The 14,719-nt window shown below is 39.4% G+C and overlaps 1 protein-coding gene and 1 long non-coding RNA gene across 5 annotated transcripts in view; one reads left to right on the top strand and one right to left on the bottom strand.

The window, feature by feature from the left end:
* Nucleotides 1–298: 298 nt before the first annotated feature.
* Nucleotides 299–4,950, bottom strand: LOC119007086. Its single transcript, XR_005070999.1, has 3 exons — nt 4,837–4,950; nt 1,058–1,139; nt 299–949 (listed from the first exon to the last, which is right to left on the bottom strand). It is a non-coding gene; the product is annotated as an uncharacterized LOC119007086 (long non-coding RNA).
* ctnna1 (catenin (cadherin-associated protein), alpha 1) overlaps nt 3,728–14,719 on the top strand; it is a 74,980-nt gene continuing 63,988 nt past the window's right edge. The window contains exons 1-7 of one of the 4 annotated variants that reach the window (XM_037076441.1): nt 3,728–3,936; nt 4,039–4,198; nt 6,150–6,282; nt 6,661–6,856; nt 11,629–11,795; nt 12,479–12,598; nt 14,269–14,538. In XM_037076441.1, coding sequence (XP_036932336.1) covers nt 6,157–6,282; nt 6,661–6,856; nt 11,629–11,795; nt 12,479–12,598; nt 14,269–14,538 — 879 coding nt within the window. In that variant the 5' untranslated portion in view covers nt 3,728–3,936; nt 4,039–4,198; nt 6,150–6,156. Of the gene's footprint in view, nt 4,199–6,149; nt 6,283–6,660; nt 6,857–11,628; nt 11,796–12,478; nt 12,599–14,268; nt 14,539–14,719 lie in introns of all 4 variants that reach the window. The other 3 variants (XM_037076444.1, XM_037076443.1, XM_037076442.1) reach the window with 3 other exon arrangements.

The raw sequence follows: 14,719 nt of genomic DNA, 5'->3' as shown, positions 1-14,719 counted from the left end.
GCACACTGCGAGCAACGAGTGTGTTTGCAGTCGGGGGTCTGCTGGTAATTGCATTTCGGTCTGTAATCATTGATTGTGTAAAAATGATTTTGCACATGCTATTGTCTACCCATCTGTGAAACATATCCGGCAACAGAGGTAATATAATCACAACAAGAATTGCACAGAGAGCAGAAAAAGGAAATCATAGACAATTTAATATTGTCAAGAACACTTTTACCCAGAAATGTCAACAGTGGCTGTTCCAGTGGAACTCTTGTTCTGCAGGAAACACTTCCCCTCTCAGCCTCAACACAGAGCTTACGATGGACGCTTCAGGATCTCATCAGTTAAACTCTGTAACAACACACAATCTCAGGAAATGATTCACTATTAAAGATTACTCAGTGGTCAAGCAAGCGACACAGACGTGTGTCACTGGCGTTACATGCTTCCCCTTCATGAGAGGAGGAGAGATACTGCAAAGGCAGTCAGATGCCGTCGTCTGAACCAGCAGGTGGAGCTCAGTAGACTACCAACAGCGGGTTAGCAGCAGTTGACTCATGAGAGCTGTGACCTTCTCGATGGGCCAATCAGATGGAAGGGTGTCATCGGAAGCCATGACATCACTGTCCCAACACGTAGATGTGAACATTTCTGATAAGTCCTCCCAGGGGACTTTTTGTCTTCCGCAAGAAGTGAATGACGGCTATCCAAGATAATCATTTCAAGCCTGTTGGCTTTTGTCCCCACCCCTCAGGTTTTGAGCTGTGGCAGAACGACGCCTACAGTGCAACACACTCATTTCTAATCATGTAGGTACAAGGTCTTACTTGGGGAAGGGAGAGCTGGCAGATGACATCATGCAGCTCCATGGACATCTGTCACGATGAGTCAGGTGAATGTGGGCAGACTGAAAGTTGCTGTCTTCCTTATGTTAGGGAACAAAATCCTCCTGCACCGGCGGGAGCTTCCAATTCAGTCAACGTCAAAGTGTGAGTAAGTGCTTTGACAGGAAGCTAAAACGTACAGTAACCTCCACCTCCACCAAACAATACAGCAGTGAAAAAAAGCTCACCTGTGGCTGCCATCGTGAGTGCATCTCTTATCAGCATGGAGCAGTGCCAAGGACATTCGACAAAGGATTGCGTTTTTCCCGACTAGAAGTCCAAAACAAATATATAGTTTCACTGAGCAGAACACATACAAAACATACCTAATAAAATAATGTTTATGTTTGAGAAATGGACACTTTATGATCATAATACGAAAACAAAAAGCATCCTGTCATTGTCTTGATCCACCATAAAGCCACACACTACTAAAATTTGCATGTGCTCAATTATACATTCAGTGTGTGACAAACATGTGCACGTCCTCATAATGAGAAGGAATTATTTATAGCATGCTGTGCTCTTATCATTTGTCGGGCCCAACAGGTACAAAAAGATTGAAGGTCAAGGACTCCCAAACTTGTCCTCGCAGCAAGCTGTTACCCGGGACAAACATTCATCATTCAAGCACACAATTGCAGCACATCCAATCTCTCCCCACCGCAGAGTATTAACTGGATAAACAGATCTCTGCTACACTGTGTGGCATATCCTCCTGTTCTTGACTTGAATTAATATTGCACATGAGGTGGTTCGCTGATACATCTCAGTTTGCTGGAATCTAATGTGCCTGTTTAATGCATGACCCTTCAGCTTTGGCATGGTCAAAACTCTGCGGAGAAAAAACAATTACTTTGTCATTTACAGCGCCACGAAAACTATCCAGGAGTGTCTTTCCCAACGATAATTATATTCTGAGGCCTTCATTAAGAGCTTCATAAGTACATTTGTAAGCTCATTCTCTTCAGGACTGTAATTCATGCTGCACTGGTGGAGCTTCTTAATTAACACCTACTCCAGCCAACAAATAGAAGTGTGTTGGTTGTACTTGCCTGCAGAACAAAACACCATTGTTGTTTGTGATGTTCTCTGTGGTCACCTCCTTGAATTGCAGATGAATGCTTCCTCTTTCTTTTAGCAATCCTCTCTCTATAGAAAATTGGAATTATGACCTACTTGCACTCCTTTGTCATATTTGATTGTATTTTTTTTTCTTTTTGTAAATAGAAGTTTCTTGAGCCAGCGAGGGTCCAGCTACTTTGTATGTCCATGAGGTAAAATCTGTTAGCATGGCAACCTATCTATAGAGCTATGGCCTCCACTGCGTGTGTGTGTGTGTAAGGTGGAAAAGTGAGGCGGGAGGGGTGGCACCTGGCCTCTTCAGATAATCTATTTATGGCTTTCACACTTCATTAGGCGCAAACTAAAATACTCGGCTCTTGAATATGTTTATCAATTGTCTCAATGTTATCAGTCACAGCAGCAACAAACCATAAAAGTGTGATTACTGCATACAGATCATAGCTCATACAGTTGGTCTCGACCTTGAAATTGTAGAATTTGCACCATCTGCGAGCCAGTCTCTTACTACCTGAATGAGAGTTTCCCCTCAAATGTCAACGCTGCTGTAGTTGGATGTTTATTATATATTAATAAATTATGAGACACCAAAGCCACAACCTGTGTGCACCTGATGCTGTAAGAGCTGGCTCTGGAGCACTGTATGTCTCCGGAGTGTTCTGAATTTGAACATTTGAACACAGTGAGTTAAAAACAAAACATAAAAACAGGTAACAGCAGGCAAAAAATACAACATGACATGGATCAAATTACATAGATAGTCAAAATAAAATGTAATGGTTTAAAAGCAGAAAATAGTATACGTCAGTGTCTGACAAAGAGACAGCTGAACCAATGTCTACACAGCTGGGACAGGTGGCATGTGGTGCTAAAACTGATGTTTGATGAAGCCAAAATTAAAGTTAGTTTTGTTAATTATTCTTTGGGAAAAATGTTTTGTGTACATGGCAACTGTAAAATAAAAATATCCACAACAACAACTGCAGTCAAAGACACACCAAATACATAGGGATAAAGCTCAACTACTATAACAGTGGCAGTTCTAGACCAGTTTTAATAGGAGGGCCAGGTTGGGGCTGGCTTTTTTGGGGGGGACAAATACAACAACAAACTGGCCTCTGTTAGCCCCCCGGAACTGCCCCTGCTTTACTTCCACTGTGATAGACAAACAGTACAATTCACAAAATATTACACATTTCCTGTCAAATAATTGTATGTAAAAGTAAACAAAAATACTTTCTTACACATGTGATTCGAAAAGATTTAGTGAAAGACAAAGGGTAAGATTTTCCCAAAATGAATTTGAGTATAGATTTAGCGTATGATGAAAGAAAAGGCTGTAATAATGGTATTATCTTTTATTGATATTGCTTATGAGTTTTTACATAATATGGCTGGACAATATTAGAAAGCAGAAGAGGAGTCACAAAGGCCAGCCATGGATTGATTTTGACAATATGTTGCTAATATATATTGCTTTTAAAAAAAAAAAATCTAAAATGAGCTCTTGATCAAATGGTCAGCAACCCAGTGACTATAGACTATTCAATCTAAATCATGTTTTCATTTTGATATGCACTTAAGATTATTGTTTTGTTTTTTTTGTTTTTTTTAATTTTATGTTGAACTGACGTGAACATACTTCCGGGAGTACCTGATCACATTAGCTGTCACAGTTACATCTGCCCTGTCCCACATCTCGCTCCCACATCTCGCTCATGTCTAGACTAGCAGACTACTTTCCTCAGAGTAACTGTAAAAAACTAAAGAAGTAAAACTGGTATCCCACAGTTTGGCCTCGTCGCACACGAAGTTTATGGAAGCCATAATTAATCCTTATATGGACACATACAGTGAGCGCCACGCCCAAGACACCTCCTCCGTTCTGCGGGCTTGCTGTGTCCTGTGGTCGCCCTGCGCCGCTGCCAGGAAGTTCAGGAACTCGGTCACCGCCCCAGCCCCCCTCCGCCTCATCCATTGTTGGGTAATAGGCTGCGACATCGAAACAGTCTTGACCGAAACTTTCCAGGTTACTAAAGGCTGGAGATCCTTAGAAGCCGATTTTTTTTTTTACTTTTCGATATAGATATATCTCGAAGGGAACCAACTTTCGGGAACGCGGAGTCAGGAGGGAGCTGTGAACTGAGTCAGTGAGGGGAGGAAAACTTTCCAGGCAAGGAACTCCGTAATTCTCATTCCTCCATTTTGAACTTTTAAACTCCAGTTTTTCTAGTGGACTTTTTTCGGTGAGTTTACAACATATTATTCTATTTGAGGGAATATTTCAACCGGTATTACACCGATTTGACGGCAATTTAACATGTCCGTTGAAGTTTTTCGCAGTGTTTACGCCGGCTAACAGAGCTACCGTTAATGTTTGTTGTGTCGGCTAGCATTAGCGTTAGCAAGGTGCCGTGTGTGGCACACTGTACGTTAGCAGGTAACACACCGTGCGTTAAAACCGGTATAAATGCTAGCGGTGATCTGTTAGGAAGAAAATACCTGTTGAACATGGGTTATCACCTGTTTTAAAGTCTGTTTAAGGTTATAGTGTAACTTAACGTTACTTTAGATGGACACAATCAACGTCAGTTTACGCAAAGTTGATGTTAGCTACAACAGGTGCAACTTAAGCTACTTAACGTTAATATCAGCAGTGTAAGCACCTTTCGTTGTAATTTAGTTAACACCTATAGTAATCAACCAGGTGTTCGACTCACTCTGTCGGTCTTCCACTAGTAATCGGTGTTAATTATGTTATTATTTGATGTCGTTTGTTGCTTGGATATTAACACTATCATATATTAGCTTCACTGTATTGAGCAAATAGTAGTTTTAGTAGTGTAGCCCCCCCAAGAAGCTGTCTCACTATTGTTGCATGTACCTTCGATGTTATCTAGCCTTGCAGATAGTTGTTTTGGTTTCACTGGCCAGGTTGAGAAGGTTCCGTCTCTGGGATTTCTTCTGCCACACCCATAGTCAGGTGGTGAGTTTCAAATCCACTGTCCCAGGTATAATAAACTATATGCAAGTAAAGTTTTAAATGCGTTCTTTTTGATATTTTGTTTCAATATTAAAGAAACATTGTAATGACAATTTTGTGGTTCGATATTTTGAAATGAAACTTCAAAATAAAGAGTATTTGTAACGCAAGCTTTAAATGCACAAATCTGTTAGATATGGTACATTAAGTTCAGTGGGAATTATTTGCTATTAGTTTAGGTAACTTTTCTGAAAAGACCCTTTCCTGCTGAGCTCTGCAATGGAAATATATTAGTGCATTGCTTTTTCCCAACAACTGGCTTCATTACATTGCATTTGAAAATCACAACAAAGTCAGCTGTTAACAAAACCATACATGCTTGTGGTTATTTGTTTGTGAAGTGACATTTTGATATTCCAGTGAATGAAAGTACTTACAGTGGCTAACAAATAATTGTAGATTAAGGCCTCTGTGAGTGGTAATGAAGTGCTTTAGTAACAGCTATGCTGGGCAGTCTGCATCCATCCTTGCTGGTTTGCATTTTGTTGGATTGTAAGTTAAAAAGGACCATAGATCATAACTTTACTCCCAATCTAAATGTAAATGCTAGTCAGGATATTTTTAAGTCAAAATAATAAACACTCACTCGAACTCTGCTGTGCTGGTACTTTTAATATTTTAGCCTCTTTCTTGACAATGTAGGGTAATAGCCATCTAAGACATTGTTTTCATAATCCAGTTGACCAACTTTGCAGTTGAATCGTCTCAGCCCCCTGGGCATGCTGATTATCCCTGCCCCCCATTTTAGATAGTTAATCAATGGAGTTGCAGTCATTGCTTGAAAAGAGAAATCGAAATTGGGCCACAGTGTCACTGGGCTCTGCCTTTGGCTGTCATTCTGTGAGAGATGGAGTATTGCTGGTTCAAACAAGGACCTTAATATTGTGACTATTGTACAAATTGTTAGAGACCAACTGTTCTGAAAATAACAAAGGAAGCTTCTCTGTGTTAGTTCAATTTTTCTTTACTAACGGCATCTTTATAATTATGCTTTTTTTCATAGAGAGGCGAAAGCCTAATTATAACATACAGCCACAACAAATTCATTGTCATGGAAGACAAAGATGTTGGATACTGTCTTAATTGTTGTTCACTATTGCATCTGTAGAAACCGCCTTGGTCATCTGTTTCAGCTTCTGTCTTGACTTTGTCAGTTTTTTAATGTTCAGAATTCCAGACACCATGACAACCATCAGCACGGCTAACATTAACTTCAAATGGGACCCAAAGAGCCTGGAGATCCGTACACTGGCTGTGGAGAGGCTGCTGGAGCCTCTCGTCACCCAGGTAATGTAAAGTTTTGCTGGATTGCGCGCATGATCTTGCTTATAAGATACAGTAATTTAAATGTGATGCTAAAGCAGATACAATAATTATGGAATGAAAAGGAGCTCCTCACGAACCATATTTTCTTTAAAAATATAGTGACATATTATGTCAGGTGTATTAAACACTGTTCTTGTCAGTACATTCTACATGATAACTTAGTAAGTGTATGCTAATCCTAGAAATAGAAGAAAGTGCCATAGGTTTTACGTGAGAAATGGACAATATCAAAGATTTCATATGGGAAAAGAGCTTTTGGCATAATTGTAGTCTGCCAAATTCATCTAATGTCCAAATGAAGGATCTCTGTTGTTGAACTATTTTGTATCCGTGGTATAGGTCACCACTTTGGTAAACTCCAGCAACAAAGGCCCATCTAACAAGAAGAAGGGACGCTCCAAGAAGGCTCATGTGTTGGCAGCATCGGTGGAGACTGCTACCCAGAACTTCCTTGAGAAAGGGGAAAAGATTGCAAAAGAAAGTCAGTTCCTTAAGGATGAGCTGACTGCTGCTGTTGAAGATGTCCGCAAGCAAGGTATATTGAAAGTACATACTGCAACAGTGTGTGGTTCCTATCTTGCACAGAGTGCTTCTTAAGATAGGAAGGGTGATAAATAAATCACAAGCTATGTACATATCATCTGCCCCAGTGGAAGACCTTGAAATCAGAATGTTTTGAGCCTGATAGATTTCCTTTTGCTATGGGGTTTCAGGGCCTAAATAGATGAAAATGTATCTTGTTACAAATTGCGAATAATTGTTCATCAGAAGAATAAAATTTTAAATGCAATGAACTGGTATTAAAAAATGGCTCAAACAAGTAAATTGTAATTCAATATTTTCAAACCAATATTGTTACATTTTAGGCTCTTAATAGCACTAGTATGGGCTGGATTTGTTGGACTTGTTGTTGAAATGCTTAGATGGGAAGTTCACATGAAATGAAGTCATTTTGTGTTAGTTTATCATTCAAATAACTTAATTCATTCTTGTAACTTCTAATGTTGCCTACTCTGATTTTGCATAGAACATAGATCAGATCAATGGTTTAAACAGTTTTATAATGTAAAAACGTCCAACATATTTAATGTATTATTAATAACAATCAATTTGTTAAAGTAGCTGAATAGAAACCGGCCTTCAGCCTTGGGTTGCCTACAGTATATTGATGATGACAAGATCAAAAAGATATATTACACACTTGTCTTCTCTATGTAGGTTATTGAGGGAGCTTTGTGGTGGTGCAGATTTGGCATACTGAGTAAAAGGTTATCTCCTAGTTTGCGAAACGAAGTACCAGTTTATTGTCTGACAGAAATGACAAGCATGCTATCCAACAGCCTACGCATCCCGAGACAGGTATCTACCAGCCAATTAAATTACCATTTGCCTTGCGATAACAGATTCCATCATCTAACAACCACACTCTCAAGTCTTGTTTATTCCTTTTTTACTCTGGGTATGTATTTTTTTGAAACACTAGCAGACTGTTGGGACCAGGGAACTATGACTTGAGGGTGGCTGTTATCACCTTGTGAAGCGACATCTGTGTCACAATGTCTTTTATCCCCAGATGCCCAGCGAGTTAGATGTCCCCTGCTTGAGCTGTGCTCTGAGTAGTTGGGAGGTAAATGACATGTTGGTAGATAGCCTGTGCAGTGCTCAGTGCCCAGGAATGTTACTGTAGTCGTGGTAGGCTGTCACTGGACTGGAATTCAGTGACTGTTGTTAGCTGGTGCCTATGCCTGGCTGTCAGCTATGCCATGCTGGTCATTGGAGCGTGCCTAGACTGATAATACAGCTATTGAGTAGGGTAACACCCCCACCCCCCCTGGATTTTGAAAGCATTTTCCACCCAGCCGTTGGTTACCAGCTGTTTAGAAAGGGGGAGCAAACATTCGGACATAATCATTAAGGATGACTGTGCATACTGTGCATGTTAAAGTGGCTTATGGATCAAGTCTCTTTTCTAGAAATAATTTTAAATCTATGAAAAATTTCCAGTTAACATATTGTCTGATATTTTAAGTTATATTTTATTTACCCTTGACTTTAGGAAAATTGTTAGACATTTCTTCCACTGTAAAATACTTTTATCTTTGCACTGCCTTTCTGTCTGCTCTTGTCCTTGTTCTCTCCCTTCTGCCCTTCACACTCTTTGTTGTCCTGCTGTTTGGGGGTCTTAATGTGTGATACACATTTTAATCATTTCATTATACACTTGGTGGGCCTCAGGTGAACATTAGATGGGTGGAAGTTTATTAAAGGACCACTGATCACTATCTGCCCCCCGAAAAAGGCCTTATTGATTTTTCTAGCAGGGGGCACAGCAGCCTGAAGGTGTGGACTTTGTTTGAGATCTGTGTTGTCTATGATGTGCACAAACTGCTTTAGCTCTCTGTGAGATTTCTGTTTGACAGGTTTGACAGTGCAACTTCTGTCTCCTTTTTTCCCACATTGTTTTGCTGAATTTCTCAATTCATTTCAAAATGCCCATTTTTAAATGGTATTAGAACAAATGGCTGATTTATTGTTCAACAAAAAATTAATTGACATACTTTGAAGTAATATCCTATTAAGTGCTGCACATTGAAATCTTATTGTCTCAATGTGAGTTTTTGGTGATTTGCTCTTCATCAAATCACTGTTATTGGAAATAGAATTGTTTCTTTGACTGCTGATCTGTTTTAGAGCTTCAAGTTGATTAAATTACTTGAGATTCAAGCTTTACAAATGTGTATTTTACAAGGGAAATTTTACAAACTGTCATGCCATAAGAGTTTTTATTTTTCATATCTAATAGATGATATGATAAAAGTTGCTGCTGACAGTCACCACAGCCTCTGACCAATTTTATAGCTGTGTTTTTCATTTTGTTTGGCTGACAAACTAGATATTTTTCATTGTTACTCAAGGGCACTGTCTACACTGGTCCAGAAACAATGCTCTCTCTAAGCTTCGTGTCTGTTCTCTTTAAACTTGAGCAGGTAACTTCATTGATTTTATATTAGACAGTAAACACTGTCAGAACTCTTTTGAGCATGCTGTACAGTAGTATTGTTGCTGATCAGATCTACTGGAGACATTGGCAGCGAACTTCAGCAGCGGCTGATGCACTGTACTGTCTACACTGCTATGTAGAAATGTTAAGTCTATCTTGTCTCAAGTGGCCTGCAACAACCGGGCTGCCTTTCATTCACTTAAATAGTTTACCATTTATTCAGCAGTACTGTTCAGGGTTTGAGTTCATTGACAAGCTAAAATAAAAAAAAAATTAAAAAAAAACATAAAAAAAGAGGAATCAGAATGGCATCATGATATACCAAAAAAAATTATATATTGCATATGTTGAGCTGAAAGTACTAGCAGGCATGTATGACTCAGGAACTGGCAAATATGGGTCTATTACCACAGCCAGCTGAGCTCTCCCCAATTGTCAGCTTACGTTCTCCAAGTATGACGGTCTGCCGATGGCTTCTTATTTATATTTGATTTATGAAGTCAAGACTATTACCTAAACGCATCATTTGGACCCTTACAGATGTGGCAAATGATGATGTTCAGTTAGATTATGTCTTATTCGTAGGTGGCAAGTGAGGGGATTGCTTCAAACATAGATGAACAGAACTTATAGATTCTGCAAATTAGACCTGCTTGAGTTCAAACTGTTTGAACTTGAGTGAAAAAATGTAGTTTTTCTGAGTTGCGTGACTTAATTAATTAAAACAGACAGGACCAGAAAGGTGAGGTTCTGGAAGAAGATGAGAGAAATCAGAGCTCCTGATCATTTTGGAATTTGGCCTGACTGAGCTATCACACATAGCCCCCCTTTGTTCTCACAGTAAACATCAGTTTAGGAGCTTGTCCATTGACTGTGTGTGACCAGAAGAGCCTGAAGTCAGTCCAGTGGTCAAAGCTAAAGAGTCACTTAACTTGGTATCTAAATAAAGCTAGCTCCTGATCTTGGAATGCATGATCACTGACACTTTGACTTAGAACAAACAAACTAAAACACTCGATGGCACTCAGCTTTTAATCTGTACCACTCACATATCCAGTATGTAAGATTCAGTTGATATTGTGGTCCATTTTTCCTTCTTGCCTCGTAAAAAAACATATCATTACATTGTGTTATGTCCCTGTTTATAATCTGTTGTTGCCTTTGAAAGCATTTATAATTGCCTAAAGTGCTTTCCCTGTTCTGTTTTCTGTTAGCTGGAGTCAATCCTGGTACATGTTTGAGTAGTGTCCCCTCTATCATAGCCGATCTTTTTCTTGCTAAAAGAATAGAGGTGCTCTTTATATACACAGTTTATAGAGAAAGTATTTAGCAAGATGGTTACAACTGATGAGCGCACACAGAGGTTACACCATCGCTGCAAGATATTTTTCATGTTGGTGCGTGTCATCCATTTTAGCTTCAGTCTAGCTGTAACACATCACGTAAAAGTGGACAAGATAACTACTTATCTTTCTGTTGGCTTTTGATCTCCAAAGCAGACATAGCCATTATAAAGCATTTTTTAGAGTCTGAATTTTGCTGTCCCTCCACTGAAGTAAACTATATACGGATTTACTGTCTTGTTCATAATGTGAGCCCACAAAGTCCATTTGTGTGCCCAGTCAACTGTGCAGGCCCATCCAATGTAGGACAAAGCATGGTGCTGGACAAACCAGACAGTAAGCCCTTTGTCGTGGCTTTGACCTCTTTCTTTTAGAGGGCTGTGTGTGCATGTCTGTGTGCAGGCTGACATTATTACTGGACACTGAAGAGGTGTGTGTGTCTTTGTCACTCTGTGTGACACGTGCTGACCCAGAGCAAGAAGGGGAAATGCGTCAGACCGTCTCATCTCTCCGGCACACTCCTTTTTGTTTCAAATGAAGACTTCCAACACAATTAACTTGGAAAATGGAACTGGACTGACTGCTCTAAGACATTTGCTGCCAGCTCCTGTAGACTAATACTACTACAACCGCCTCTCATAAAAAACACACATGAAGAATTTAATCAGCTTTAATGGCTTACAAAGGAAGACAGTTTGTTGCATTAAAAAAAAAAAAGTAGTGTGATTTTGATATTTGACTTGATGCATATATGTTTCGGTTAGTGAGTCATTTTTTGGAAGTAATTCAAATGTGAACAGCTTGATAGTAGATGGGGAAAACATCTTTCCTGGTCACGGTCATCCAGCGTTTAAGTACTCATTTCAGGACTAGGAAAGCTTGTTCATAGTGGTTCAAAACAGTTGGGCTTTCAGGTTAAACCTTGAACTTAGGGCAGATGTTTCCTTTGTTACACATTCTCAGGTGACTCGATGCGGCAGGCTTCCGGAGAATTTGCAGAAGACCCCTGCTCATCTGTGAAGAGGGGCAATATGGTCCGTGCCGCCAGAGCCCTCCTGTCAGCAGTCACACATCTGTTGGTGCTGGCAGACATGTCTGATGTCTACAAACTTCTGCTGCAGCTCAAATTGGTAAGATGGTTTACAGTCTTCAGCATATTACACATTACAATCTTAATTAGCGCTTCAAAAAAGGTAATTGTTCCACTTAATAAAAAATAGCCATACTGTGTCTTTGATAAAATGTATAACTTGTATCATTTAGGCATACAGTGGAGCTCCATTATATCTATATGAGTTTTATTTGCACATACTCTAAGCTAATACTGTTGATGACCACATTACATGCATGGATTAGCGGACCCAATCCCAAACACTTAGTAAAAGTTTGCATTAGTTATTTAATAATGTCTTGAGAGATCTGTGCTCATGTATTTCTCGATCAAGACTTACTTGTAAGTTTAAGACACACTTTTTGTCTGTGTGGGTGTAAAAAGTATTAGTGCTTCTTTCGGACCAAGGGCAGGGATGATATCAGGAACTTTGTATCAATACAAAAAAGGCTCCTTGATTGGTCTGTTTAATTTTCGTTACAAACTAATATAATTTGAGATGATTCAACATTTCCGTCTGTTGAAGCTTAAGATGACACTCTACCGACTAATTAAAATAACATTTTCCTTGATTGGCTTGATGTGATGGCAGTTTTGAAAATTACACTGGAATTCCAATGATATTTGAATTTCTTAACTTGCAGTAAAGAATTGTTCCTTTGTGCTTGGTGTTATTAAATTGTTTCTCTTTACTTTGCTTAGGTCGAGGACAATCTGGTGAAAGTGCGTAATGCAGGAACAGAACAGGACCTTGGGATCCAATATAAGGCCTTGAAACCAGAGGTAGACAAGCTGAACATCATGGCTGCCAAGAGACAGCAGGTAATATCCATTTGGCAACAAAGGTCAGATTGTGGGAGCAAATAAGTCTGTTGGATTTAATTGGGTTGGGAAGTATCTGAATAGGTGTTTGTCTTCTTGTTGCTCATGACAAAACTTGCTCTCCAACCCACATAGCAAATGGTTAGTAAAACAATGGTTGGGAGTAAGCAAGAAGAGTGTCTCACGCTTTCTCTGGATGATTAGATGCAGTAAGCATGAACAATCTTGTTATTACCAATTGCAGTGAAGTGGGCTTGAAATGCAAGAAAGAGTATAACAGCCTGACTCTAAATGTGACAAAAATCAATTTCCTTGTGATGAGAAATGGCACATTGTTTCTTTCACACTAAAGTGTAAGTGGTAGTCAACAGTGAAGTGCATTTCATGATGCATTTTCCAAATGAAACAACTTCCTATTCTTCTTGGTACAGGTCCAACAGTTGCACACACCTGCTAATTAGTGGAAATGAAGATAGCTTTGTGAATGGCATTTTTATTTTGGGATTATATGCCTTTTGCCCAACCACCATTTCTCAAGATTGCCATCAAACTAAACCATATGGGAAGTAGTATACATTTCAGTTATGTTTTAAGGCTTGTCTTTGTGCAAGTCTAAAGTATTCATCATCATAAACTTAAGTCTATGGCATTTCTCTGTGCTGTGCATACTGTATACACCATCAAAAAACATTTAGTTTAATGTTTTCATTTCATCAATTATTTGATTTCCAACTTTCAGTACTGGACAAAGAGTATCTTAAGACTATCTACCAATTTTCTAAGTGCCATATCATAAGCAACTGGACTTGTTTCAGTTGCCTACCATATAACACTTAGAATTACCATGACCTGGATGACTGAGTACCTTCATTAGCACGTCTACCAATATACAAACTATCCAGGCAGTGATGAAGAGTAAGTAAAACAAATATAATAAGGTTTTTCCAATTGTTATGTCACACTGGGATAATGTTTGAATTATGTAATTACATTATGTCAAAAGCTTTATGCTTTTCAAGCACTTTAATGATATCTCTAAATCCACCATAAAGACTAGACAGTTCTTGTTCTCTAAAGTGCAACCTTTTTAAGTGGGAAACTTGCCAAAATAATCACTAATGATTTTGTGAAGAAATGACTTCTACTTGTAATTGCTCTTTTTTTATGGATAGCAAAATGTGTTTAACCAAAATGAATGCGGGAAGTAATGGGGCTTAAAGGCTTTTTTTTTGTTGTTGGAGCATGTCTCAAGCAATAGTGGGGAAAAAGCCCTGGGAGCCTTCCATTTGGAGGGGAGGCTTTAATTTTGAGTATGCAAGCTGTTTTTTTATGCCATAGATCTATGCCAGCGATCACTATCTCTTCTCCTCCCTCCTATGAAGATGTAATTGCAATATAATGCTGAGGTCTGAATACCAACGCATTAAATTGCAAAGGCATATTGTAATGGCCTGATTATGACTGTGTTGTGTTACCGCGGGGGACAGAAATAAATCTGGGTCATCCAGAACAAACTCTGTCACACTTAGTGTCTCCATAAGTGTATGACAGGCCCATTTTGAATCTGAAGTACATTACCACTCACCCCCTGTAAGCATTCCATCTCATGCTTTAACCCTTTTATTTCTTTTGAACCTTTTTCTGTGTTGCTTTTTATCTCATTTTGATAGGAGCTAAAGGATGTCCACCACAAGGACCAAATGGCTGCTGCTCGCGGGGTGCTACAGAGGAACATCCCGATGCTGTACACAGCATCCCGTGCCTGCCTGCAGCACCCTGACGTGGCAGCCTACAAGGCTAACCGTGACCTGATCTACAAGCAGCTACAGCATGCAGTCTCTGGCATCTCCAACGCAGCCCAGGCCACTGCCACCGAGGACTCGGCACTCAGTCAGCCAGCAGGAGGCGGAGAGCTCGCCTATGCCCTCAACAATTTTGATGTAAGTTAAATGAGTAGTTTACACATCACAATCCACTTGCCTTTTGTCATGTTTCCAGATAGACATTATTAATAAGTAAACTTGCACATAATCATCAACGGTAAGGCTGTTTTTTTTTTTTTAATAAAGTATAATAAAATTGCATTTTTCAGGAAGGTTATAGGTAGGTCAGCTTTTCAGT

This window comes from Acanthopagrus latus, chromosome 18, assembly GCF_904848185.1.
Source record: "Acanthopagrus latus isolate v.2019 chromosome 18, fAcaLat1.1, whole genome shotgun sequence".
NCBI classification, from domain to species: domain Eukaryota; kingdom Metazoa; phylum Chordata; class Actinopteri; order Spariformes; family Sparidae; genus Acanthopagrus; species Acanthopagrus latus.
This window is presented reverse-complemented; position numbering and strand designations above follow the sequence as displayed.